The sequence below is a fragment of the Mesoplodon mirus genome (assembly GCF_964341445.2).
Source record: "Mesoplodon mirus genome assembly, chromosome: 11".
NCBI classification, from domain to species: Eukaryota; Metazoa; Chordata; class Mammalia; order Artiodactyla; family Ziphiidae; genus Mesoplodon; species Mesoplodon mirus.
In genome coordinates this window covers 16,598,437-16,623,372 of record NC_138987.1, presented here as the reverse complement: position 1 = coordinate 16,623,372, position 24,936 = coordinate 16,598,437, and the positions used below count along the sequence as shown (strand labels likewise).

Sequence of the window (24,936 nt, the reverse complement as noted above, 5' to 3'; positions counted from 1 at the left end):
ACGCAAAAGGGAGGGGATATGGGAACATATGTATATGTATAACTGATGAAATTTGTTATAAAGCAAAAATTAAAAAATATATATATATATATAAAAGGCTACAGGATAATTCCACTAGATTAATTAATTAACTCATTAATCCAGAAAGTATACTGAGATCCCATAACGGGTCAGATCTGTTCTGGGCCCTGGGGAGAAAGGGATGAGGAAGACAAATATGGTCCTAGTTCTTGTGGGTCTGATATTCTACTGGTGGTGGTTATTCCTTTTTTGAATTGTGTATTAGAGACAAGGGGGATTAGATTACTAGCAAATTCTACAGAAACTTTTATGGCATCTAGAGATTACCTCCATTACTGGTTTAGACAGGAAAATAATGATGTTAAAAATATCTGAAGAAGGGAATCACCATATGATGGATACACTAGTGGTAAAGTTTTTCAAATATTGCAAAAATGGCCAAGTTCCTAAGAAATGTGATGCAAGTTGAATCTCACTTTGCCTGAGAACAAGTTTAAAAGGATCCATAACTACCCCCCATACACATATTATCAACAATAAAGAGTTGATATTTTTAAGGAAGCCTTGTCCAGTCACTTCACTGAAGTTTTATTCTTCCAAAAATACAGTTTTACTTTGCTTTCATGATAAATAACTCATAAAGCTTGACTCTGATTAAAGCATTGGGACAGTTTTCTAATTATCTATCACAAAAAAACTCCCAAGCCTATTGCTCAAAACTAAACAGAAAAATGTAGCCTTAGGGAACATCAAGCTCACTTATGTGGATGTCTCATGATACAGTTTTTTGGTTGTCCTTGTTATTATTTTGCTTTGTTTATTTTGTGTTGTTTTCAGATGAGAACGTTTTCCAAGTTATCTTTTTCTCTAAGAGCCCAGAGTGTACGTCATCCCTTTGGGCTTACTGATCTTATATACAGAAGTAGTAGCTAAGGTTGTAATAATGATTCATTTGGGGGAACCATGTTTAAAGGGGAGTACTGAGTTCCAATGAGCAATGGTCTCATCCAAGTAACTTTTACTTTTTTTTTCACATATGCATATTTAAATATATTGTCCAAAAAATCAGTCAGATATTTCTGAAACAGAAAATTCATTTCTTAAAAGGAAAAGCAGTCCACTGCCTTTAAAGAAAACACTGTATTCACATTTTCAACTACTGCATAGCCTCTGTTCCCTTTATGATCATGGCAAGCTGTTCAGAGCCTTGACATTTTCATCTGTAGAGAAATCACAGTCAGTCTTAGAGATTCGATTATCTGTGTGAGGTACCTGACCCATAGTAGAGCCTCAATACATTTTTCTATATGATAATTATGTGGAGTAAAAGATGAAAGAAACATAGGAAAAAGCAGAGAAGGGGAAATGGGCAACCTCACTCATAGTAATGGCAATGCAGTTTATTTTATTTTTTGTTTTAAGTTATCTAGTAATCTGAACATGAAGCTTGAATTATCATAGCAAAGAAAAAATGCAATGCACTTTGGGGTGAGAAATGTGAATGCCTATTTATACCAAGGACTAATATTTTCTTAAGGATTATTCTTTCTAGAGCTTTTTTTTTTTTTTTTTTTTTTTTTTGCGGTAAGTGGGCCTCTCACTGTTGTCGCCTCTCCCATTGCGGAGCACAGGCTCCGGATGCGCAGGCTCCGGACGCGCAGGCTCAGCGGCCATGGCTCACGGGCCCAGCCGCTCCACGGCATGCGGGATCTTCCCGGACCGGGGCACGAACCCGTGTCCCCTGCATCGGCAGGTGGACTCTCAACCACTGCGCCACCACGGAAGCCCCTTGCTAGAGCTTTTAATGAGCAGAGCGGAGCTTCAGTGTTGAAGGACAATAGATCTTTGTCATCTTATTATCTACATAATGTTTAATATAAGTAAACATGTCTTTTTCAAATGTCTGACTATTTTTGCCAGTAAGAAGTATTTCTGACAAAGTTAAACAGCATCAAAATTTTAAACAGTTCTTTCAAAGCTAAGATATGAAAACTGTGAAATTAAAATTGAATAATCAGTCCATGGAAAACTTGAGGTGTTCAAGAAGATCCATTGACTGTTTTAGTCCCTAGTTCCAACTTGTCAGAATAGCATTATGTTTTTCTAGAGCATGGGGGATTGAAAAAGTAAACATATTTTAGCCTAAGAAAGTAATGAATTCTCCATTGATATTGGCCAAATTATTTGGCTGAACTTGTAATTTAACTTGTAATTTGAACCAGAATTTTATGAGACACATATTTTCTTTTCTTTCTTTATCTATCCTCTTAAGACATAAAAAGTCCACTCATAATTATAGCATTTATAAAAATAACAATATAAAAGTAAATGTAGGATTAGCAAATTCAGAACCCTATGGGTTTCCTTAAAATAATAATCCCACAATGTTACTCATTCTTGTCTGAATGCCCTAATATTAATCCTGTGATTGGATGCTTTCTTTTGAAAGTTGTTTATAAGAAATGTATCAATAAATATTGCTTTAATTTGGAAGAATAGTTAAAAAACAATACTTATGCTTATTTCACCTGGCAGGGCTGATGTGCCTTTAATGGCAGGGCTGATGTGCCTTTAATAAATGAGATGAAAGTCGGTACCAAATAATGCTTCTTGGTGACACTTGATCCACAGATGAATGGCTGAGCCAAAGAGTACATTAAGTAAGGGAACTGTCTTCCTTTAAGATACTAAGTACATAAAACAATTGAAATACCCTTAAGATATTTAATAGTGGGGCTTCCCTGGTGGCACAGTGGTTGAGGGTCCGCCTGCTGATGCAGGGGACACGGGTTCGTGCCCCGGTCCGGGAAGATCCCATATGCCGCGGAGCGGCTGGGCCCGTGAGCCATGGCCGCTAAGCCTGCGCGTCCGGAGTCTGCTCCGCAACGGGAGAGGCCACAACAGTGAGAGGCCCACTTACCGCAAAAAAAAAAAAAAAAAAAAATTTAATAGTGGAAAGATCTTGGGTCATGCAGTTCAACACCTCTGAACTCAAGTCCTGCTTTACCATTTATTACCTGTAACTTTGAAACTTTCAAAACCTGTTTCCTCACTGGATAAATGGGAATATCTCTTACCTTATTAGGTAAGAATAGAAAATATTTATAAAAATATTTTTCATAGTAACTGTGATATTCAGTTCTCCATTTCAGACAAAGTCAGCTAATAACACGAAGTTATTTCTCATGATGTTCTTTATTTTTATGTGAAATTGAGAAACACTAAGTATATGGCTTGTCAAGCTCGATACAAAATAGCACCTTCTCTCCCCTCCCCCGAAAGAAGGCCACATCACAAAACAGATAAAAATTAGAAAATTGTATAACTATCAAAATAGTATTCTCCAAATACTATTCCTTTGAACAAAATTGGTTTGGTTGAGTAGAGAGAACAATAAAGCTTTTGGCTATTTAATAATCACAGATGATTCATAGCCTGCATAGTTAGCCCTCTAGACATGATGCCAGAAGATGAAACATTTTATTTTGCCAAGCAAAAGCGCTGTAAATAACTAATGGTCCCTAAAATGTACCTCATAATGCAAAGGATATTTTACTTTTTAAAAATCTCAGGAAAATGTACAACCCTTTAAATTGCATAAAGTTAGTTTTCTTCTTTTTAATCATTTTGCTTCAATTGGTGGAAATTTTGTTTGTTAGTGGTCACCACTTGGAACATAGATGCCAGAGCTTGTCTCTTGTTTGGGGAAACTGGTTTTCCAGAAGCAAATCTTATGCATGAAGTAAATGAACCATTAGACTTCTTCCATGAAATCATCCTAGAAGAATAAATTAGGACTATTTGTAGAGGGGTAGAGAGAATGCTGGAAGCTTAGTTGCTTTCATTGTTTACATCTAGCTTTACAGCAACAGGGATGTGGGGTGACTCTCATTCAGAGTTTCAGATGCATCAAAAGGGTATCTCTAAGATGTGGTGCAAGAAGGAGGCTGTGCACAGAGCATGCCCATGGGTTGCCTAAAATAGTTTTGGGTAGGGATAGAGTATGACAGATCTCAGATGCAGCAAGAGGAATGCTCAGGTGTGATCCAGATAAACAAAGCCCCTGACTCAAGGGGCTAAAGGTGAGGAGGAGGAAGAGAGGGGTCAGAGAAGGCCAAAGGAAGCATCTGTCTCCTTGACCTGACAACTGACATTTCCCTGGTTTCCTTCTTAGTCCCAGGAGGGAGAGAGAGGCAGCTGTGTGGGATCAAGGCATTTGGTTAGACTGCAGCTGTGATGCATTCTCCTCTGGAACATCATTCCTGGCTCCAGAGGACAGGATGGGAATAGGTTAGTCAGAATATCAATGTCCTGGACGAATGCAGGAGACCCTCTAATCTTAACTTTTGTCCTTCAAAAGAGTAGCAAGAAAATTATATATTTCCTTGAAAATAAGGATAAAGAAGAATTAACCCAGTTTGCAATCTAGTCTTAACAAAAGGAAGAAGCCCTGTAGCAGCTACACTGTAACACTCAAGATTCAATTAACCCTTGGCTCAGTCTGAAGATGGTTTTGAGGCAATTTCTGCAGCCTGCCTACTTCTGTGCTTTCACTGTAATCTATATTTGCTTTGATGATTCTGCAATAATCAATCATATGTACATAGATAATAATTATTCATTATCTTTAATTACTTATTTAAATATTTACTTTCTCTACCAGAAGAAGAGCATGGTGATAATTTATCTTTTGGTCTTCCACTCCAAAAAATGCCTTATACTTGGTAGGTTCTCAAACATCAATAAATGCTTGATAAATGAATAAATGAACATATGCATGGCTTAGTGCTTGAATGAATGCATAGTTCTACAATATTCTTGATTCAAGCTGGAAACAGGGTGGAACATGGCTGACTGGAAATTAGGAGTCATGGAACTGTAGCATATCCTTTCTTATTCTTTTTGAGGATGACTATAGAACCAGGAAGCTTAAACCTTCCTTAAGTTATTTGGAAAGAGAATCGAATTAAAATGATCTATTATTTCTGAATCCAACTGCCATCAGAGCTGAATTGCTATTTTTTAAGAGGAAAAGAGGGAAACATTCCTGCCTTTGGAAGAAATGGTTTTTGATGGAGCTGGGACTCCTACATATTATTTTGATCATATGCCAAAACTAAAGTGTATCACCATTGACCTAATTATTAAATTGAAGACAGAAATATAAAAACTTTTTGGAAATCAACAAGAATAAATCTTGGAGTTTGGACCCCTGCCACAGGGCAGAAAACAACAAAAAAAAGGCATGATATTTTAGGATGACCTGGCCTTTGTCCAACATGATGTTTACCAGATTGATGAAATTTGCTAGCACAACAATACCATTCATCACTGAGACAACTAGAAAAAGAAGTACAATTCTTATTAACCTTTATTTCAGAAATGACTTTCTGGTAATGTCTTAAATAGAGTTTTATTTACTTTAATTAATAACCCTATTATTAATTAAAGAAGATAAAGTTTCCTTTACTGAATTTGGAAGAGCAACTAAATAATTCAGTCTAGCCTTGAAAATAATTGCATTTTGATGGAAGATTTAGAATTATATTAAAGAATGCTCATTGAAAAATAATTAAATTTAGGAAACCATTTTTTTCCTGTTACTATTGCTGAATAAATATTAACTCAAAACTTAGTGACTTAAAAAATAATTTTATTTTGCTCATGATTTAAGCTACAGGGAATTTGAGCAGGGCTTAGAAGGGCTGCTCTCACTTGCGTTCTCTCATGCATTTGTAGTCAGGTGTTGGCTGAGGCCATAGCCATGGGGAGGATGGCCCAGACTGGACCTAAGACAGCTCACTCTCATGACTGGCAGTTTGTTCTGCTGTTGCCTAGGAGCTCAGCCCTTCTGTCATCTGGAGTGTCTCACGTGGCCTCTCCAGCATAGTGGTCTCAGTGTAGACAGACTTCTTACATGACCCCTTGATGGCCCGAGAGCGAGCATCCCAGAAGAACTGGGTAGCAGCTGAACAACCTTTTCTGACCTAGCTCTGGAAGTCATGCTCTATCACCTTCACCACATTCCCTTAGTTCAGAGAGACAGCATAAGGCCATACCAGATGTGAAAGGACAGGAACTTGACTCCACCTTTTGATGGGGCTGGACAAGTGTGTATTGAATAAGAACATGTAAGATGGGAGATATCATTAATGCCAAGGAAGGCAGAAAGGACGGGAGGGAGGAAGGGAGGGAGGAAAAAAGGGAGGAAGGAAGGGAGGGAGGAAAAGAAAGACTATCCTAATATAAACAAAGACTGATATTTTACAGATTTGCAAGCCTGTAGGATTTGCCATAATTGAATTAGGGTTAAATTGACCGCGAACAGCTCTTTGGGGGGTCTAATTGTTTTTTGGGACTATGTGCCTACTAAACTGAGGGGTTATCATCCAAAGGTGGGGGGCTTGGTAGACGAGTTGTCCAAAGGTCTTGAACTTCATGGGAAAAATGATGACTATGACAAGCCCACAAAATGACTGACAAGAAAAACCAACTCAGAATCAAGTGCGTTAGGTGAAAAAAATCTGTGTGTGATAACAACTGAAAAATAGATTGCAGCTTCCAGGATAATATGCGTTATAATTGTACAGAAAATAAAAAACAATCATTTGTCACAGACTTACAGACTAATAATCAGCAAGATAAGAGTTTTACCCTCTCTTCTCATTATTATTATTATTATTTTTTGCGGTATGTGGGCCTCTCACTGTTGTGGCCTCTCCTGTTGCGGAGCACAGGCTCTGGACACACAGGCCCAGCAGCCATGGCTCACGGGCTCAGCCGCTCCGTGGCATGTGGGATCTTCCCAGACCGGGGCACGAACCCGTTTCCCCTGCATCGGCAGGCGGACTCTCAACCACTGTGCCACCAGGGAAGCCCTCTTCTCATTATTGATAATAATTACAGGTACCAGGAGTTGGGACCCTGCTATGCACTATACTAGGAAATTATTTTATAGAATAGCTTGTTGAATTCTGAGCCAGTTGCATCCTAATAATTTGGGAGATTTATTATGAGAATATATACCTTTATGAAAGAAGAATGTGAAGAGATGATTGTAACAAAGCATAGCAGAAAAGATCTTGAAGCTATGGCCATGAACTTTTCACAATGGGACAACAGAATATACTATGATTTTAAAACTAATCAGTCAAAAATTTATTTCTGTACATAAGGCAGTAAGATCAAAGCTCTCATGAAAAATAGTCATTTGTCCCTACTTACCCAGAACTTACAGAAAAGAAAGAAAACTAAAATGTGGTATAATACATAAGTTGATAGATCAGAATTTTGGAGGAGTTTGTTTTCTGGAGTGGTTATGACAAATATTATAGAGGGGGGTGGGGATAGTGGGTACACTTTAAAGGATTGTTAGAATGGAAATGGAAGAAAATGAGTGGGTGGAGTATTCCATAAAACAAATTATATGAACAAAATGAGTAGCTGGGAATAAGCACAGTATGTTCAGGGGACAGTGTAGATCAGCATCTTTTAAAAAATATGTACATCATTTCCATGCATCCATGGCATATCAGGTAGTTCTGGAGTGAGGACTCATGCATCTTGTTCTTGGTTTAGTTTAGCCATGAGCCACTGTGGAGAAGCCATTTAACTTCATTGGGTTTCTGTTTCTTTACCTATGAAAAGAGAGTATTAGACTGGCTTGAAAGTTCCTGATCTCTGGGACAAGTAAAATTTGTTGAATGTTGAACAAGTTACTTTCTTATGAAGGTCAAAACCAAATCCAACAAAAGAACAACAACCTGGCATCTGCTATCAGAATCATTTTTTAAAAGAAGGTATATTTAAAATGGAGGCAGGAGCTAGTCTCAGAAATGTGTGTGTGTACATGTGTATGTGTGTCTAATAATTTATATTAAAACTAACCAAATTGCCCTCATAGTTTTCTGATTATGATATAGGCGGATAAGAACCTCATCATAGAGTCTACCTGATCAGAATTTGGAAACCACAGATTAGCTGATACTCAATGGTCCTTCCCTTTGTGACATTCTAAGAACTCACAGCTAGGATAATTTCCCCTTTGTATTCTGCCTATACTTTTTGAGTGAGCTAGTTAATACCCCAATACCTTGTCTAGCCCTTAAATGTACAGCATGTTATTGGGTCTGATGTCAGAATAATTCTTGTTGGGGATACAAATAGGAATGGTAGGGGAAAAAAATATCCTGTTGGAAGCCAGGAAATTAGGCTTTTCATCTGCATTTTGTCACTCCTAGCTACATGAGCTTGTTCATGTCACTAAACTTTTTCTAAAAATCATCTGAAAAAATGATATTATCATACTGCCTTACCTGTCTCATTGGATTGCCGTGAGGTAAATGAGATAACATATTTTCAATTTTTTTATAAATTGTAAAGCTAAATAAAGTTTTAATAATAAAGTGCTGATATGTGAAGTCCCTCAAATGAATATGAATTTTCTAGTAATTCAGAGAAGATTGTAGGATTATGATTTTAATCATTATAACAACTCTCTAAGAACTAAGCTGCAGAAACCACAAGCCTGTTTTTTTTTATGTTAAATCTTCAGGGAAAAGATGTATATAATTCATCCCAAGCAGTTCCTGTTACTATAAAATTCTAGGATGACATAATCAAAATTGTCAGCCATCCAGATATATCATTTTCTCTTCACATCTGAAATGTATCTTCACTTTGGCATTGAACAATTGTTAAGGGGGCCACTATAATATAAGTTCAACAATGTATAAAACTAAGCATAAGTGGGAATTAAGACTTTGACAAAGAAGCCCACGAAGTAATGATGAAATGTAGGCAGTAACTTTTCTACAAATGAAAGGAAATGTGCCTTTTCTGTGTTGAAGAACACTAATTATCAAAGATTTGGCAGAAGTCTACCACTCTTAATTGCATGAAATTAGCAAACTGACATTTCTGAAAATGGCAGTGATCATCAGTGTATAGTGCAGTTAAATATCCTCCTACAAGGTAGCTGTTCTAGTGGTTTGCTGTTCATCGCTGAAAACACTTCATTTTGGTTATTTCTCTGTGAACTATTTCTGTAGTGAGTTCTTGGAATATATTTATGCATGTGCAGAATCACCTGCACTTTGATATTCAAATTTATAACCATAGCTGATCACTGAATTGGGAACTAGACTTTTTGCCATTATCAACAGAACAGTGATAATGTGAACAAAAAAGATTTTTTTGGAAAGAAATCAGAAGTTGGTACTTCAGATACATTTTCTGTAATTTTCATGGCAATATGAAGATAGGAATATGGTTAGCATGATAATTTACCTGTATGCTTACATAAGATTGAAAATTGAAAGGATATCTTCCCAACATAGCAGTTATTATATACCCTGTTTCAATTTTCCTTTTCATTGAAAACTGTAGATTGAACTCTTTTTTCCATGAGGATGTGGGCAATTTCTGTCTTGTTCCTGCTATATTCCCAGAGCCTAATAAATTAATGGTGTCTAAAAGGTATTCAATAAGATGTTATTGAATGAATGAAAGAACGATCTTCAGCACTTTAAGTCTAAGATATGATGGAGACGTTGAAAAGCGTTTCTGATTTATGTTATGCAATCTTAAAATATGAAAATGACCATAGGAATTTGAGTTAATAAAATATCAAATTTTTGCTTACATCAATATGGAACAAAGCCAATGGAAGAAAGAAAGGAAAAAGGCTATATAATTTAATATTTTCTCCGTTAACATTCATAATGATAATTTATTTTAAATGCCATACCTTTTGAATAAAAGCAGTTTATCCTTATACATCTAGTTGAATGACTATTGAAATGTCTTTTTCTAATGCCATAAGCATTTGGTTTTTCAATATGTTTACATTTATAAACTAAAAACAATAACTCCGTTATTTAGATCTAAATTTAAAGTCCAAAAGTAATGCTTCATATAATAATTTTTTTTTTTTTTTTTTTTTGCGGTATGTGGGCCTCTCACTGCTGTGGCCTCTCCCATTGCGGAGCACGGGCTCCGGACGCGCAGGCTCAGAGGCCATGGCTCACGGGCCCAGCTGCTGCACGGCATGTGGGATCTTCCCGGACCAGGGCACGAACCCGTATCCCCTGCATCGGCAGGTGGACTCTCAACCACTGCGCCACCAGGGAAGCCCTGTTTATGATTTTTTTTTAAACTCATTTGACTTTGTTGGAAAAGATAGAACAGATATTTTAAACTACAGTTGATATAATTCCTAGAAGAAGAAAAATATGGTAGCAGTAAAACTATCATTGAAACACTGATTTCTCTGTAAACACATCCTTTGTGATTCTGTAGTCATGTGTCCCTTTTCACTGAGTGCACATTGCTTTTACTCTCATGCTAGGTCTGGACAAAGTGCCAAAAGATCTTCCCCCTGACACTGCACTGCTGGACCTGCAAAACAACAAAATAACTGAAATCAAAGATGGAGACTTTAAGAACCTGAAGAACCTTCATGTAAGAATTATTATTTATTTGAGTTATAACAAGATCTTACTCAAAGTATTTTTGAAAACAAAACTTAGGTAAGGCCAAGATTACCATATGGTAATAAATAAGCACATAAATGTTTATTAAATTCTCTTTTTAGGGGGTGATAAAGGAGCAAAGCAACATGTTCATTAACCCCTAAAAAAACATCCAATTTTCTTACATACACCTCATATAACTTTAGTATTGGCTTTCTAAAAGATATGTTATATCTTGATCTTCTCACACATTTTATTGATTAAAATCTTTATCTTCCCAATTAGAATGTACTTCAATAGTGGAACAAAACACAAAATGGACTGATCTTAGTATTATTTTATTTCATTGTTTCTTTTGTTTTGTTTCATTCATTTTCTAAGACATGCAGATGGCTTTGTAAAGGCTCAAAGACTGACACCAAAAGAAAAAAATAAATGTCTATATAGCTATATAGTTTGCTTTGTATTTAAGATTATGCATGCTGCATCCTTATCTGTATCTGTGTTTTTATTCTTTTTCACTTCCTTCTACTCTATTGTAATGTAACACATCCAGTCTACCAGTCAGGATTCCAGCAGAAAAGAGATGGCATGATCAAGGCAAGATTTAGTTATCAACTTTTTGACAGCCAAGATGAGAAAAGCAATAAACATTTGTCCATTAGGAGAAAATTTTGCCAGACTTTTTTTTTTTTTTTTTTGTGGTACTAGGGCCTCTCACTGCTGTGGCCTCATCCCGTTACGGAGCACAGGCTCCAGACGCGCAGGCTCAGTGGCCATGGCTCACGGGCCTAGCCGCTCCACGGCATGTGGGATCTTCCTGGACCGGGGCACGAACCCCTGCATCGGCAGGCGGACTCTCAACCACTGCGCCACCAGGGAAGCCCAATTTACCAGGTTTTTAAAAGGAAGCAAAGAATTTTTCCTTGAGATTTTAAGATTGCCCATGGAACAGTTAACAAAAATAATAGCAAGTTATAAAATGGCATCATCAAACTACTGAAGTATCCAACAATATAAGCACATTACAATATAAGTAGTGAATATTTAAGGCACTAAGTAAGAGAAGAAAAAGACATGCTCTTATATCAGGTTAGCCGGTTAATGTTTTGAGAGAATATGGAACAAAGGGGACATAGAGGATTAGCAGAATTTTGAAAGGAAGAGAAGAGTTTTCTGTGCAAGAGGAAAGGAAAGGCAGAAGAAAATGAGCAGCAGACAAAAAGAGAAGAGGGCTAAAGTGAAAGATACAGGCTCCAAAGTAGTGGACGGTAAGGCTTGTGCTGGAGGTCTTGAACCCTGGACCAATGGGCTCCTTCTCCACTGACAGGCTACTGGACATGGGCCCCTACTCACCTCTCTGCTTTCATGTTATGATTTCACTAGGAGTGAAACGATGGAGATACCAACAAAGTTTGTCAGTGAGTATTTAAACTATCATTGGAATAAGTTAAAAGAGGTGATAATAAAAAATGAATATATTAGTTTTAATAAACTAAAGTATTAAAAAGCTTCATTTTTTTTGCATAACTTTAGCCTAAAGCTACTTTTTTAAGGAAGGAGAATTCTCTTATACCCAACTTCCTGTATGTTTAAGTATAATCTCAATAATTTGTTTAAATTCCTCATACCTTAAGTAAGAGATACCTAGTTTCTGTGACATTCTCACTAAATCTGGTGTTTGTAACAATGTGTTCTTTCTTTTCCATGTGTCCTGCTAAGTATGTTTTTAGGCAACTTATCATCTTGGCAATCTCTTTCTTTCTGCTTTAAAGTATACACTGGAAGAAGACAGAGTTCATTAGAGCTTCTAACCATTTAGAGGATGTTAAACAGCTATCTTTCTCTTACTCTTTCATTCATGACCATTTCTATCCCTGTTATTATGCAAATAAACATCATAATTTCAGCCAGGAAAGCCACCCTTGAATGAGAAGGGAGAGAAATAAAAATTTACCAAGGATTAAAATAGAAAGGATTTAACAGAAAAATGTCACCTTTTTCTCAATAATTTTATTAATTTACAACCGTGCCTCACTATGAGCAGTATATATTGCTTAAGAGTAGTTGTATACTCAGAGTGAAGTAAGTCAGAAAGAGAAAGACAAATACCGTATCCTAACACATATATACGGAATTAAAAAAAAAAAAAATGTCATGAAGAACCTAGGGGTAAAACGGGAATAAAGACACAGACCTACTTGAGAATGGACTTGAGGATATGGGGAGGGGGAAGGGTAAGCTGTGACAAAGCGAAAGAGAGACATGGACATATGTACACTACCAAACGTAGGGTAGATAGATAGTGGGAAGCAGCCGCAGAGCACAGGGAGATCAGCTCGGTGCTTTGTGACCGCCTGGAGGGGTGGGATGGGGAGGGTGGGAGGGAGGGAGATGCATGAGGGAAGGGATGTGGGAACAGATGTATATGTATGACTGATTCACTTTGTTATAAAGCAGAAACTAATAAAAAGAAAAAAAAATAATGTATATTCATAGCTAGAAAAAAACCCCCAGAGAATTAGTTAAGAAATTCATGTTAGAAAAAAAAAAAAAAAAAGAGTAGTTGTATACTTATATATAGCAGAAAAAATACATATTCTATAAAGTAATGGAAAATTCAGTATAATAATATCAACATTCAATATATTTCCTTTGAATTAAAGCTTAATAAATCTACTTTTAAAAGTTTTTAATTAAAAATAAACAAGGGCTTCCCTGGTGGCGCAGTGGTTGAGAGTCCGCCTGCCGATGCAGGGGATACGGGTTTGTGCCCCGGTCCGGGAAGATCCCACATGCCGCGGAGCGGCTGGGCCCGTGAGCCATGGCCGCTGAGCCTGTGCGTCCGGAGCCTGTGCTCCGCAACGGGAGAGGCCACAACAGTGAGAGGTCCGCGTACCGCAAAAATAAATAAAACAAAGATTGAATAATAGCAAACACTTCTTTAGCCATTACTATATACTAGACACTGTTCTTAATATCTTGTGTACATTAACTTATTTAATTCTTATAACTATTCTAATGAGGTAGACACTCTTGAGAACACGTTTAATACAGATGAGGATACTCAGGCGCAGTGAGGTTATGTTACTTGCTTACTGTCACACAACAAATAAGAGCCAGAGTTTGAGATCTAAACTGGGGAACAGTCTGGCTTGAGTCTGTGCACTTATAAATTGCCTGTAAATATTATAGTAACAATAAAATCCCTTAAACAACACCTGGTACAGTGTGAGCCCTACATAAATGGCTTTGGAGAAAATTGTACATACTGTTAAGTCGGGTTTCAACATTTTTTTTCAGTTTTATTGAAATATAATTGATATACAGCACTATATAACTTCAAGGAATACAGTATAATGACTTGACATACATATATTGCAAAATGATTACCATAATAAGTTTAATTAATATCCATCATCTCATACAGATATTAAAAAAAAGAAGAAAAACAAATGTTTTCCTTGTGACAAGAACTTTTAGGATTTATTCTCTTAGCAATATTCAGGCATACCACACAGCAGTGTTAACTATAGTCATCATGTTGTACATTACATCCCCAGTACTTATTTGTCTTATAACTGTAAGTTTATACCTTTGACCACTTTCTTTGATGAAGGTGGTAAAAATGCTTTTACTCCCCCTTCCACTCTATTTCTATTGTCAGTCACTTTTTTCATCACCTCTCCCCTACCTACCAGGCTAGATCACTTTTCTTTAGTTACCAGAGAAGTAGGCAGTCCCGATTTTTTGAGCCTGGGCTTCAATTTCAGGTTAAATAGTACTCAAGGCATTTCCTGACCCTTGAGCAACAAGGTCTCTCCTAATTCGACTTCTCTCGGCCTCTTACCTAACTAATGATAATCCATTTCTGCTTGTGATTCTTTTTTTCATCAGCCGATCTCCTGAAGAATAGCTGCGGTTCACCTTTGATTCTTTCTCTGTTTTGTCATTAACCAATGTAATTAGTCAGCTTTTTCCCATGTTGACATCTTTCCATTGCCTGTTATAATATAACTATGCTTTCTTAAATACATTTCCCTGTGTATGAAACTAACATTAACCATCTTTAGCAGTACTGTATATACATGAGTACCTTTTTTCACATATGGATCTGTTTAGATGAAGCTCTAATTTATATATATCTTAACATTTTACATCATGATGACCAAAATGTGTATGGTTGATTCATTTTTCACATTTATTTTATTCTGAAAGTGGAGATGCTTTTTGCTGGACTAGACCTTTCAACCAACACTGCCATTTGAAAGGTGCTTTCCAAAGAAGCAGATGGAAATATGCTATATGCATGATCATTTTTTAATCATCACAACAACCCCCTGTAGGTGTTATTATAGTTTCTACCTTACTGAAGAAATAATTGGGAACAAATGTCACACCACCCCAAAATTTAGCAGCAGTTATTATTACTACAGCATACTCACCAGTAGAGACATTGTCTAGTTATTATCTAGGAAAAGAAGTAATATTTTATTACCTGAAATTTCAGATAACACATCAGCAGGTTGATTCTTCATAATAGGTTTCAACATTTAACGTAAAGTAAGACAGATTTTCAGACCACGTTTACTTCATTTAATTGTATCAGTCTTTCAGAATTTTCTTCCAGGGGTGGCAATTAAGGACAGCCTTTGCCTTTATAATTAAGCATCCACCATTTTGGCTGCCTTTTAATGATGCAAGTTCTCTCTTCTCTCCTCTAGCTCCGGCTTTTACTGATTTTCTGGACATTTTGCTTGTTAATATCAATTTCCTATGACTTTAACCCTCATGGGTTTTTGAACTTTCTGTAATAGTCTTTGAAATTTCCTAGGATTTTGTTTTAATCAACCAATGTACCTGTTAGGATTAGTTAAAAGATTATGTATGGGCTTCCCTGGTGGCGCAGTGGTTGAGAGTCCACCTGCCGATGCAGGGGGCACGGGTTCGTGCCCCGGTCTGGGAAGATCCCACATGCCGCGGAGCGGCTGGGCCTGTGAGCTATGGCCCCTGAGCCTGCGCATCCGGAGCCTGTGCTCCACAACAGTGAGAGGCCCGTGTACCGCAAAAAAAAAAAAAAAAAAAAAAAAAAGATTATGTTACTTGTAATAAGTTTTAATTAGTCAAATAATGTGAACTATATGAGGATGTACATGGGTCATTAAACCAGCTGTTACCTTCAGAAAGTAGTCCTGCATTTCTGAGACAGAAAGTTCTCACTGTTCTATTACTCTAGTTCCTATTTTGCCCCTCTCCATTTTCATATGCTCCTAAAAATGTACTACAATTGAAAATACAAGTTTCTTAAACCTTGGTAAAATTATCCTAAATTCCTTAGGATTAGTTGATAAATTGACTTAAAATAATATCAATGTTGTTCTGTATACATATAGTTCATTGGAGGAGAATGAGGTAGTCCAAAAGTAGGTGTAGCAATATCTATAGTATAACAATAATGGATTACAGGTAACTTCCTATATGAATGGAACTCAGAAACATTTTTAAATTACCCCAAAAATAACATATTTGACTACATAAAACCCTTATATGTAAAAAGGGCAAAAACAGAAGAAAAATATATTGTCTCTGCATATCCTATTATCTATACCTTTATTCTGTAAACCAGTTATTAAAATACATTAAAACTTAAGAAAAATGTGAAGTTTTGTGAGCAAGCAATCCTTTTCCTCCAAACAATAAATGGTAGCAAAATAAAAAAGGAAATTTGTTTAACCTCTCAAGTGACAAGGAAATGCAAAGTAAAGCAATGAGCTACAATATAATGTGTTAATTTGGCAAACTTTTGGAAGGCGATTATATCTAACTCTGTGAGGCTTCAAGAAAATTTTACTCTCTTGCATTGTTTGTGATGTTATAAATTAGTGCCACCCTTTTGTAGTGGAATCCATGACAACAGCCAATGAAGATGGACTTTTAGGTTGAAAAGCTGACTGCAGAATGGATGCCTGTGGCACATGATTCTTTTCAGGTCACTCTAGTAATTTCAATATTTTGGAGTATTTATTGTTTAAAAATTAAATATCTCTATCTATCTATCTATCTATCTATAATCTGTATTTTATCAAATTTTTCTCCCCTTTACTCCTGATGTTCAGGTCCTCATATGTTTTCAAGTAAAGGAATCAGATCGGTTTAATTTTTTTCTGATTTCTTCTAATTTTGCAGATTTCTCTGCTAGTCCCATGAATGGAATGAATAAACCACACACTTGCTTTACATACATATTTATGTGTGGAAGGTTTTGGAATTAAGATGTTGCTTTTGTTCACTGTCTACAGACGTTGATTCTTATCAACAACAAAATTAGCAAAATCAGCCCTGGGGCATTTGCACCTTTGGTGAAATTGGAACGACTTTATCTGTCCAAGAATCAACTGAAGGAACTGCCAGAGAAAATGCCCAAAACTCTTCAGGAGCTGCGTGTCCATGAGAACGAGATCACCAAAGTGCGAAAGTCTGTGCTCAATGGATTGAACCAGTTAATTGTCGTAGGTACAGATATTCTTATAACTCTAAGACCAGGCAGGATTCAAGGTTCACCTTAAGAGATTACAAGTAAGCTTTAGCTACAGGAAGGTAAATTAGCTAGAACTTACATGTCTTAAGACTATAGAAATAACAGTAGCCGGGCCAGGAGAAATGGGATTTTGAATCTGTGCCTTAAGACGTTTTTATTCTTGTCCTTGAGGATCTGAGAATGTGGAAGAAAGCTCTAGGGCTGATGCTACACTAGCTGCCGCATGCCCAAGGTACAGGATGGAATTAAGTAGTGCTTATTAGAGATATTTGGAGGATACCTTTCTGTTGTGGGAATTTGTTCTAGTCTGAACATCTATAAAATCATTTGCCTTAAAATGTGTTCTAAAGCTTTTCTCTATGTGTGGTAAAATATTTGTAATTTTATAATTGGCTTAAAAAATCCTAGATTCAAATTATTTTAACAACATTTTAATATATCTTAGTAAAGTAATTGCTCCATAATAAGTGTGATTTATAAACACTTACTTTTATTGATTCTAGGCAGACCTGTGTATGGACCTTAAATAATTTTGTTGTTATCGTTTTTGTTACTATTGCTTTTTCATAAATCTTTGGGGTTTTTTGTTATTGTTCGTTTTTTGATTGTTTTAATAAGGGAAATTTTTACCCCATTTGCCATCCCTTTGAGAAGCATGTCCTTTAATTTCTCTCTTGTTTTTCAGGCAAGTTGTTATTAACCCAAATTTCTTCTTGTTGAACAGACACTACTCTGACTTGCAATATCCTCAAATTGTCCTCTAAAAGCTCTGCACTTATTGCATTTGTAGAACTTGGCACCAACCCTCTGAAGAGCTCAGGCATTGAAAATGGAGCCTTCCAGGGAATGAAGAAGCTCTCCTACATCCGCATTGCTGACACCAATATAACCACCATCCCTCAAGGTGACGTAAATTCTCCAAAGCAATTTGAATGTCTAAATCCAAAGGCTCTGACACTAAAACATGGTTTTGGAAACTTGAATGGTGACTCAAGTGGCCATTCTCTATCCCTTGAAGTGTTTCTACTGAACCTAGCTGACCACTGGGCCCGCCAGGCTCACAGTAGAGATGGCTAGACTCTTTCACCTATAAAGTCTCTTACATCTAACATAAAATGTAGGTTAACACACAATGATTTTATGTTATGGAATTGTGACATCACAAAGAAAAAAAGTACAATTATTTAAAAAATAGAGTGCTTTAGTGGTAATTTGTTAAAAAAAAAAATGATACGTGGAAGTACCTCTGATATTGAGCCAGTTTTTACGTTGAGTCTCTAATCCCTTAGTAAATTCCTTTCCATCTTAGGACATTCTAGTCATTACTATCTGAATAACAGGACTCACAGTGGTCACATTCTTATTTAAGAGTGGTGGTGTGTGTTGTAAAGAGTGTGGATTTTGGGGTTCATTTGCGTGAGTTCAGACTGTCACTAATTGGCTCTACGATCTTGGACCAGTTATTCAACATCTATGACACACTTTTTAAATCTGTAAAGTGGTAATAATATTAACATCCACTTCATTGGGTTGTTTTAAAACTAAATAAATAGAGAAATATCTGGCCTGTAGATAAGTCGTGGATTAATATTACTTTCTATTATTCATTGAAAGTGTTTTTTTTTTTTTTTTTTTTTCTTTTTGCGGTATGCGGGCCTCTCACTGTTGTGGCCTCTCCCACTGCGGAGCACAGGCTCCGGACGCGCAGGCCCAGCGGCCATGGCTCACGGGCCCAGCCGCTCCGCGGCATATGGGATCCTCCCAGACCGGGGCACGAACCCGTATCCCCTGCATCGGCAGGCGGACTCTCAACCACTGCGCCACCAGGGAGGCCCTGAAAGTGTTTTAAACACTCCTTTTGCCTAGGCAAAGTACAAACACTGGAGACAGGGCAGTGAATAGGATGCAGACCTGCCTTCAAGGATCTTATTGCATAGAACAAAGACACGCAAATAAACAGCAATCATCATAGTCACAGGGGTAAGCTCATCATGCTAAGGCTTAGCCAGGAGAGGCACATAAGCCAATCTTTGTGAGAGAAAAGGCATCAAATCACCAAAAATAAGTTTCTCTAAGATTTACATTTTTCTGGTCCCAGGTTTTTCAGTCTCACAAAACTGCCTCTGTATTCTCAAATTTTCCCCTTAGTCTGGCCCCTCCTCAACTTAGGTGTCTTATTCCTGAATTGGGTAGAAAATATAGGTACTTGCCCACAGAAAACAATTTCCCTTTACTGTGCTTCCACAGAAACTTCAAGTCTAGAGAGTACGGAGTCCATAGAATGGTTCCTTACTACCCCTTGACCTCTCCACAGTCTTTTTGCTACAAAGTATGTTTTTGATGTCCATTAATAGCAATTACTGGTGCAGATGATAGATAGATAGATAGATAGATTAGATAGATAGATAGAGGGAGATTGATTTATAGTTCACAAAGTACTTTCATGTTGAGTCTGACTTGTTACATGTAACAAGTAATTTTTTAATCCCCAGTGCAAGGATTTTATATTTGTAAATATATTTTTAATTTATATTTACAATAGTATATTTTATTATATATATATACATATACATATAATTTTCTGTATTTATCTTGCCTAAAGCCTTAGAGCTGTAGGAGGTGAAGTAAAGTAGCTAGAATTTAAGGTCCAGGTATTTTGCACTACTTGATGCTGCCAGATGATTTGCGTTAAGTACAATCTTTGGTTTTGCTGTCCTTCTAATTACATCTCCTACATATACCTCAGTAACACATTCATCACTTAGTGATCAGTTTTCCTTGATTTCTTGTCTGTGTCTATCCCTACGCTAGGTGCTCTTTTCTCATCCTCTCTAGCTTGCTTTTATTTACTCAACTCTTAACAATAGTAAAATCATAGTAAGTAAGTTTTATTAAGCACTTGTGCCAAATGCTTTTCATGGCTTCTGTTATATGAATCTCAAAACAATCCTTTATAGTAATATTATCACACCTGTCTTATACATGAGGAAAATAAGTCTTAAAGAGATAAAGTAAATTGTGACCAAGGCCTTAGAGCTAGGAAGTGGCACAGCTGGGTTGTGCTGGGCTGACATCAGGGCTCATGTGTTTGACCATTTCACTCTGCTGCCGTCTTAAGTCCTTCTTTCCTGTGAATATTTATGCCTGTGTCATGTATGAGTCTACCTATCCTAGGCTGGGACCCTTACGCCTGGACGTCACCACTTTCCAGGAGTCTTAATTTCCATATATTATGTCCCATCACTGATGGACATGAAAAGGCCATGGAGGAGTAGAGAGATTATAAATTCACACTCTGGAGTTAGACCAACCTGGGTGAGAGGCCTGACTCAATCATTTAGCTGTTCTGTGACTTTGGGCTAGTTATTCCACATCTCTAAAACCTCAGTTTTGTTACCTATAAAATGAAGGTATTAGTGACACCTATCTTCTAGGATATTTGTGAGGATTAATAGATGTATCAATAAATAAGAATTGTAATATATAGAGAGAGTACTTGGCCCAAAGTAAGCTCTCAATATATTTTCTCTTAAAAATGGAAAAGGGGGCTTCCCTGGTGGCGCAGTGGTTGAGAGTTGGCCTGCCGATGCAGGGGACACGGGTTCGTGCCCCGGTCTGGGAAGATCCCACATGCCGCGGAGTGGCTGGGCCCGTGAGCCATGGCCGCTGAGTCTGTGTGTCCGGAGCCTGTGCTCCACAACGGGAGAGGCCACAACAGTGAGAGGCCTGCGTACCGCAAAAAAAAAAAAAAAAAAAAAAAAAGGCAAAGGAAAAGAAAAAAAGTAATTTGGCTAAGTGCTATAGTGGCAAAGGCTAATGATATTCTTTATAAATTTGCCTCTCTCCATCCCACTGCAAAATTTCCTTCCACAGTCAAACTTCCCATAACTTTTTTTTTTTGGAAACTGATGTCCCAAAAGGGAAGACACTTAGAAACAAGGTAAGAATGATGGATGCGATGATAACTGGTGTTCCAGAGACACTACATTTTTTTATTGTCTTTTCATAGTGATAGGGAAAAAAGGACATACACTCATTGCTTTGTTATATACTCACTTGCTTTCTTTATAGAAGTATTTTAAAAATCCACGTTTATTTATTCTAAGGAGACTCAAGTTGAAATCCCTTATTCCAAGAGTGACTGATTTCCTGACATTTACTCATAAGAATAATGCCATTGTTATTTCATTTCCTTCATTTAAGAACATGTTATTTTAACTCTCTTTGGCCATCTGGGAGCATATTACTTTCCCCACTTAGTAGCTAGAGAGCCTACAAAATGGGTAATTGTGAATCTGTTTCCTCATCGATGAAACGAGGTTAATGAAAAATATACATTGAAAAAAATTACATGAGCTAAGTTATGAAAATGCTAATCTCAGTGTTCAGCACATAACAGACATTTAGTAAGTAGAAGTTCCTTTCCTTAGTATGTCTCCCACACAAATCATACTACTATTGAGAAACTAATAGTCATTTTCAAATCAAATATGGAATAAACTTTTACATTAAATAGATGATCTTGACAGAATTCAGTGGGTTGCAATGAAAATTTCAGACCAAACATAACCTGTGATTTTCCAGTTTTATTCTTTATGGACAAACAACAAATACTATTGGGTTGGCCAAAAAGTTTGTTCGGGTTTTCCTGCAACATCGTACAAAAACCCGAACGAACTTTTTGGCCAAACCAATTTCTGCTAAGCAGATGTTAGTTCTACATGTAACCAATTTGCTATTTTCTTTGTAGTTGTTGCTGTTCTTGTAAATGGAACAATATGCCATTTAAAATGCTGTATAAAAACCTAATAGAGCCACAGATGGCAGGAGGAAATGAAAATAAGAGATTTAAACTTTTAAATTTACATTACTAAATTTTTAGAAGTCGTAGCCATTCACGAAGTACTATCCAGAGGTTTAGGGGATACTTTGGATTTAAAAATTTTTCCCCAGGTGCCCCACATATGGCAGATCACTTGATTATAGGTCTCTGTACTCGTCTTGTATAAAGAAACAGTTTTGATTTTAAAGGAACAAGTAAGTGTTAGCTCTTGCTACACACTGTATTACAGAGGCATTTGATGTTTTTATGGAAAACTTGATTAAAACTAAAGCCAGCACAGTATATAAGTGTTAGTTATTAATTATGCTCATTAATAAAATACCTGGTTAAGTTTGTTTATAGGTTGCACTTATACATAATCGCTTTATTGTAGTGCAAATGCCCATCTCCTCATTTTACAGTTATTATCCTTTGCCAATGGCAGTGCTAGCCCATTAACAAAGCTGTAGGAAACTAATGAGATTCAGGGTTTTTCTTCAGTTCTACAACTGTATCCTGACAGTGGCTAAGACAAAAATCTACTACATGATAAACCCAGACCATGTTTTTGTCATAATAAATCTAGGAGCAAAGCAGAAAGGGCTTGTACTACTTCCCAAAACATATATTATTGTATAAAAGGGATGAAGGAAAAAGATGAAAAGCAAAACTGATGAATCAGATGCAAAGAAAATCCTTTGAAACTGTATGTCTTTTGGAAAATTGATGGCACAGTTCTCATTAAGTCTTTGTACATTCTCTAATTACAGTTATCTACTAATTTAACTTCTTATATTTCCATATTGCAGGTCTTCCTTCTTCCCTTACTGAATTACATCTTGATGGCAACAAAATCACCAAAGTTGATGCAGCTAGCCTGAAAGGACTGAATAATTTGGCTAAGTAATAATATTCTTTCATAACATTCTATCAGTAAAATGGCTAGGTATATTGTGCCTATATGCTCAGAATTAGAAACATGATGATTGATTCTTTTGCCTAAACCACATTTTTTGTTGTTGTTTCTATAAACCTCAAACTTCAGCTTGCCCAATTATTAATATTAAAAAAAAACCTAATGAAATAGTGTTCTTATCATAACCCCACCAAAATCACCCTTATTTTTTATGAATACCATATTGTTTTTAGATTAATTTAGATATATCATATGTACAAGATATTTGATTAAATCAGTATATTCATTCAATCTGTTCTAACTTGACTGTATGAAACAGAAGGCTAAGTAAATTATAACATAGTATTCAGAATTTGAAAATGTATTAAAATGAAAGCTACCAGACATGGGAATACTGGGCATCTCACACTACAGTACAGAATAGTTATCATGAGATTCTCTAATTCCTATTCTCTAAAGAGTTTAAAAATGTCTCGGGACATTTAATGTACTCTAAAAAAACTTTTTTTCTGAGCCTTCTTTTTTTTTCCTTATAGATGATCACTAGTGCCCATCCTGCTTTCTAACCTAACTTCAGTCTTTCTGTATTTGCAATGTGGTGAAGCAATAAAAAAAGAGTGCTGGCAGACCCTTTCAGCTGTCTTCAAGGAGCACTCTGCTCTTGATCCACACGTATTGCTGAATGTTCTTACAGAGAAGCACAGGGTTGTACCAAATTGGCTCTCCTTTTTTTGCACATAAATTTCATAGTGGATAAATAAATATAAAGCATATCATTTGTCTCTGAGAAATACCTAAGAGCAGATGGATATATAATGCAGTTTTTCCCATTTCTGTGGGTATCCCCCAGTGACCCAGTGGAGCGTGAGGCCTGAAGGTGTCATATGCATGTGACTATAGCTGCAATATATAACCCTGGTGTCTCAAATGATAAGAAATCCTTTATCTAAAGCTATTTTAATTATACTCTCTAATGAAGAAGATATTTTTCAAAATACTGTTATGCAATACCTACCTTTCTATGTTGATTCGGTCTCTCTAGCTGGAGAAAACTGTAGGAAGATAAGTTGCATTGTTTATTGTGTAGAACTGTGTAGAACAATTGCACTGTTTATTGTGAATTGTGTAAAACTGTCTTTTGGAGAGCTATTGTTATTGGATTATTATTATTAGGAGGAGGAAGAGGAGGAGTAGAAGTAGCAGTTGGGATTGACCATAGTATAAAATTCTAAATATGGTAAATCAGTCGTAATATTTGTGCCATTTTAGAAAAGTTTATTTTGTACTGAAAGTGGTATGGAGATTTTGAGTTTCCTCTCTTTAATATAAAATCATATGCTTTGTATCAAATAGAAGCATAGAAGTATAAAGAGCTAATAAACTTTGAAAAGGTCAATAGAAATGAAGATTTCTGTTTAAATGGATTTTGAATTCCATTCATTAAATCAGAGGAAAATACCTCATTGGCCAACAAACTTTCCCAACTCTTGACTTGACTAAATACATTTCTCTTTGGGATCAAGTCCAGAAAAATCCATCTATTAAGCCATCAAATCCTTATGTTTTTTGCTCCTCAATGATTTTGGAACATGAAGGGTATTTTGGTGATGAAAATCAAAACCGAGGAAAGGAGAAAAAAGCAGCCACTGATCTCAGAACATTGTTGCAGTGCAAATATTCTGATTAGTTACTAGGAACAAGTGAAGAGAAAATACTGTATGTCCCTCTGCAAAAAAATAAAGTGTTCTAATCAGGCAAACTTCCCTTTTCTTATTAAGCATATATATCATCATCTCCCCTAATAGATGGAATATTCTTCGATGGAAAGAATCATGGTGGTTTTTGAGCCATGTCTCCTCTGCCCTCACAAGCCTAGGATAAAAGTCTTTAACATAATAGCTTCTCAAAGACATTTGATGAGTGAATATAAATTAATCATTGAAAATGTAGTTTCCTTCAATAGATAATTAAGATGATTATATTCTAAGAAATATATTAGCCCAAATTAGATATGGGATTTAGAGTGCTATAAGAAATAGAGACATGATTCTGAAATAGAAAAGGAAAGACCAGAAATAAGAGATGAGAGTTTAAGACTGGGAAAAAACAAAATATTATGAGACAAGATGCCAGATTGATAATCAATAAGTAAGACAAACCAACTGTG

General features: G+C 36.4%; 1 protein-coding gene across 2 annotated transcripts in view; it reads left to right on the top strand.

The window, feature by feature from the left end:
- Positions 1–24,936, top strand: part of DCN (decorin) — a 38,070-nt gene that overhangs the window by 5,799 nt on the left and 7,335 nt on the right. For both annotated transcript variants that reach the window (XM_082634442.1, XM_082634443.1), the window contains exons 3-6: positions 10,370–10,482; positions 16,793–17,006; positions 17,822–17,935; positions 22,663–22,756. In XM_082634442.1, coding sequence (XP_082490568.1) covers positions 10,370–10,482; positions 16,793–17,006; positions 17,822–17,935; positions 22,663–22,756 — 535 coding nt within the window. The remainder of the gene's footprint in view (positions 1–10,369; positions 10,483–16,792; positions 17,007–17,821; positions 17,936–22,662; positions 22,757–24,936) is intronic.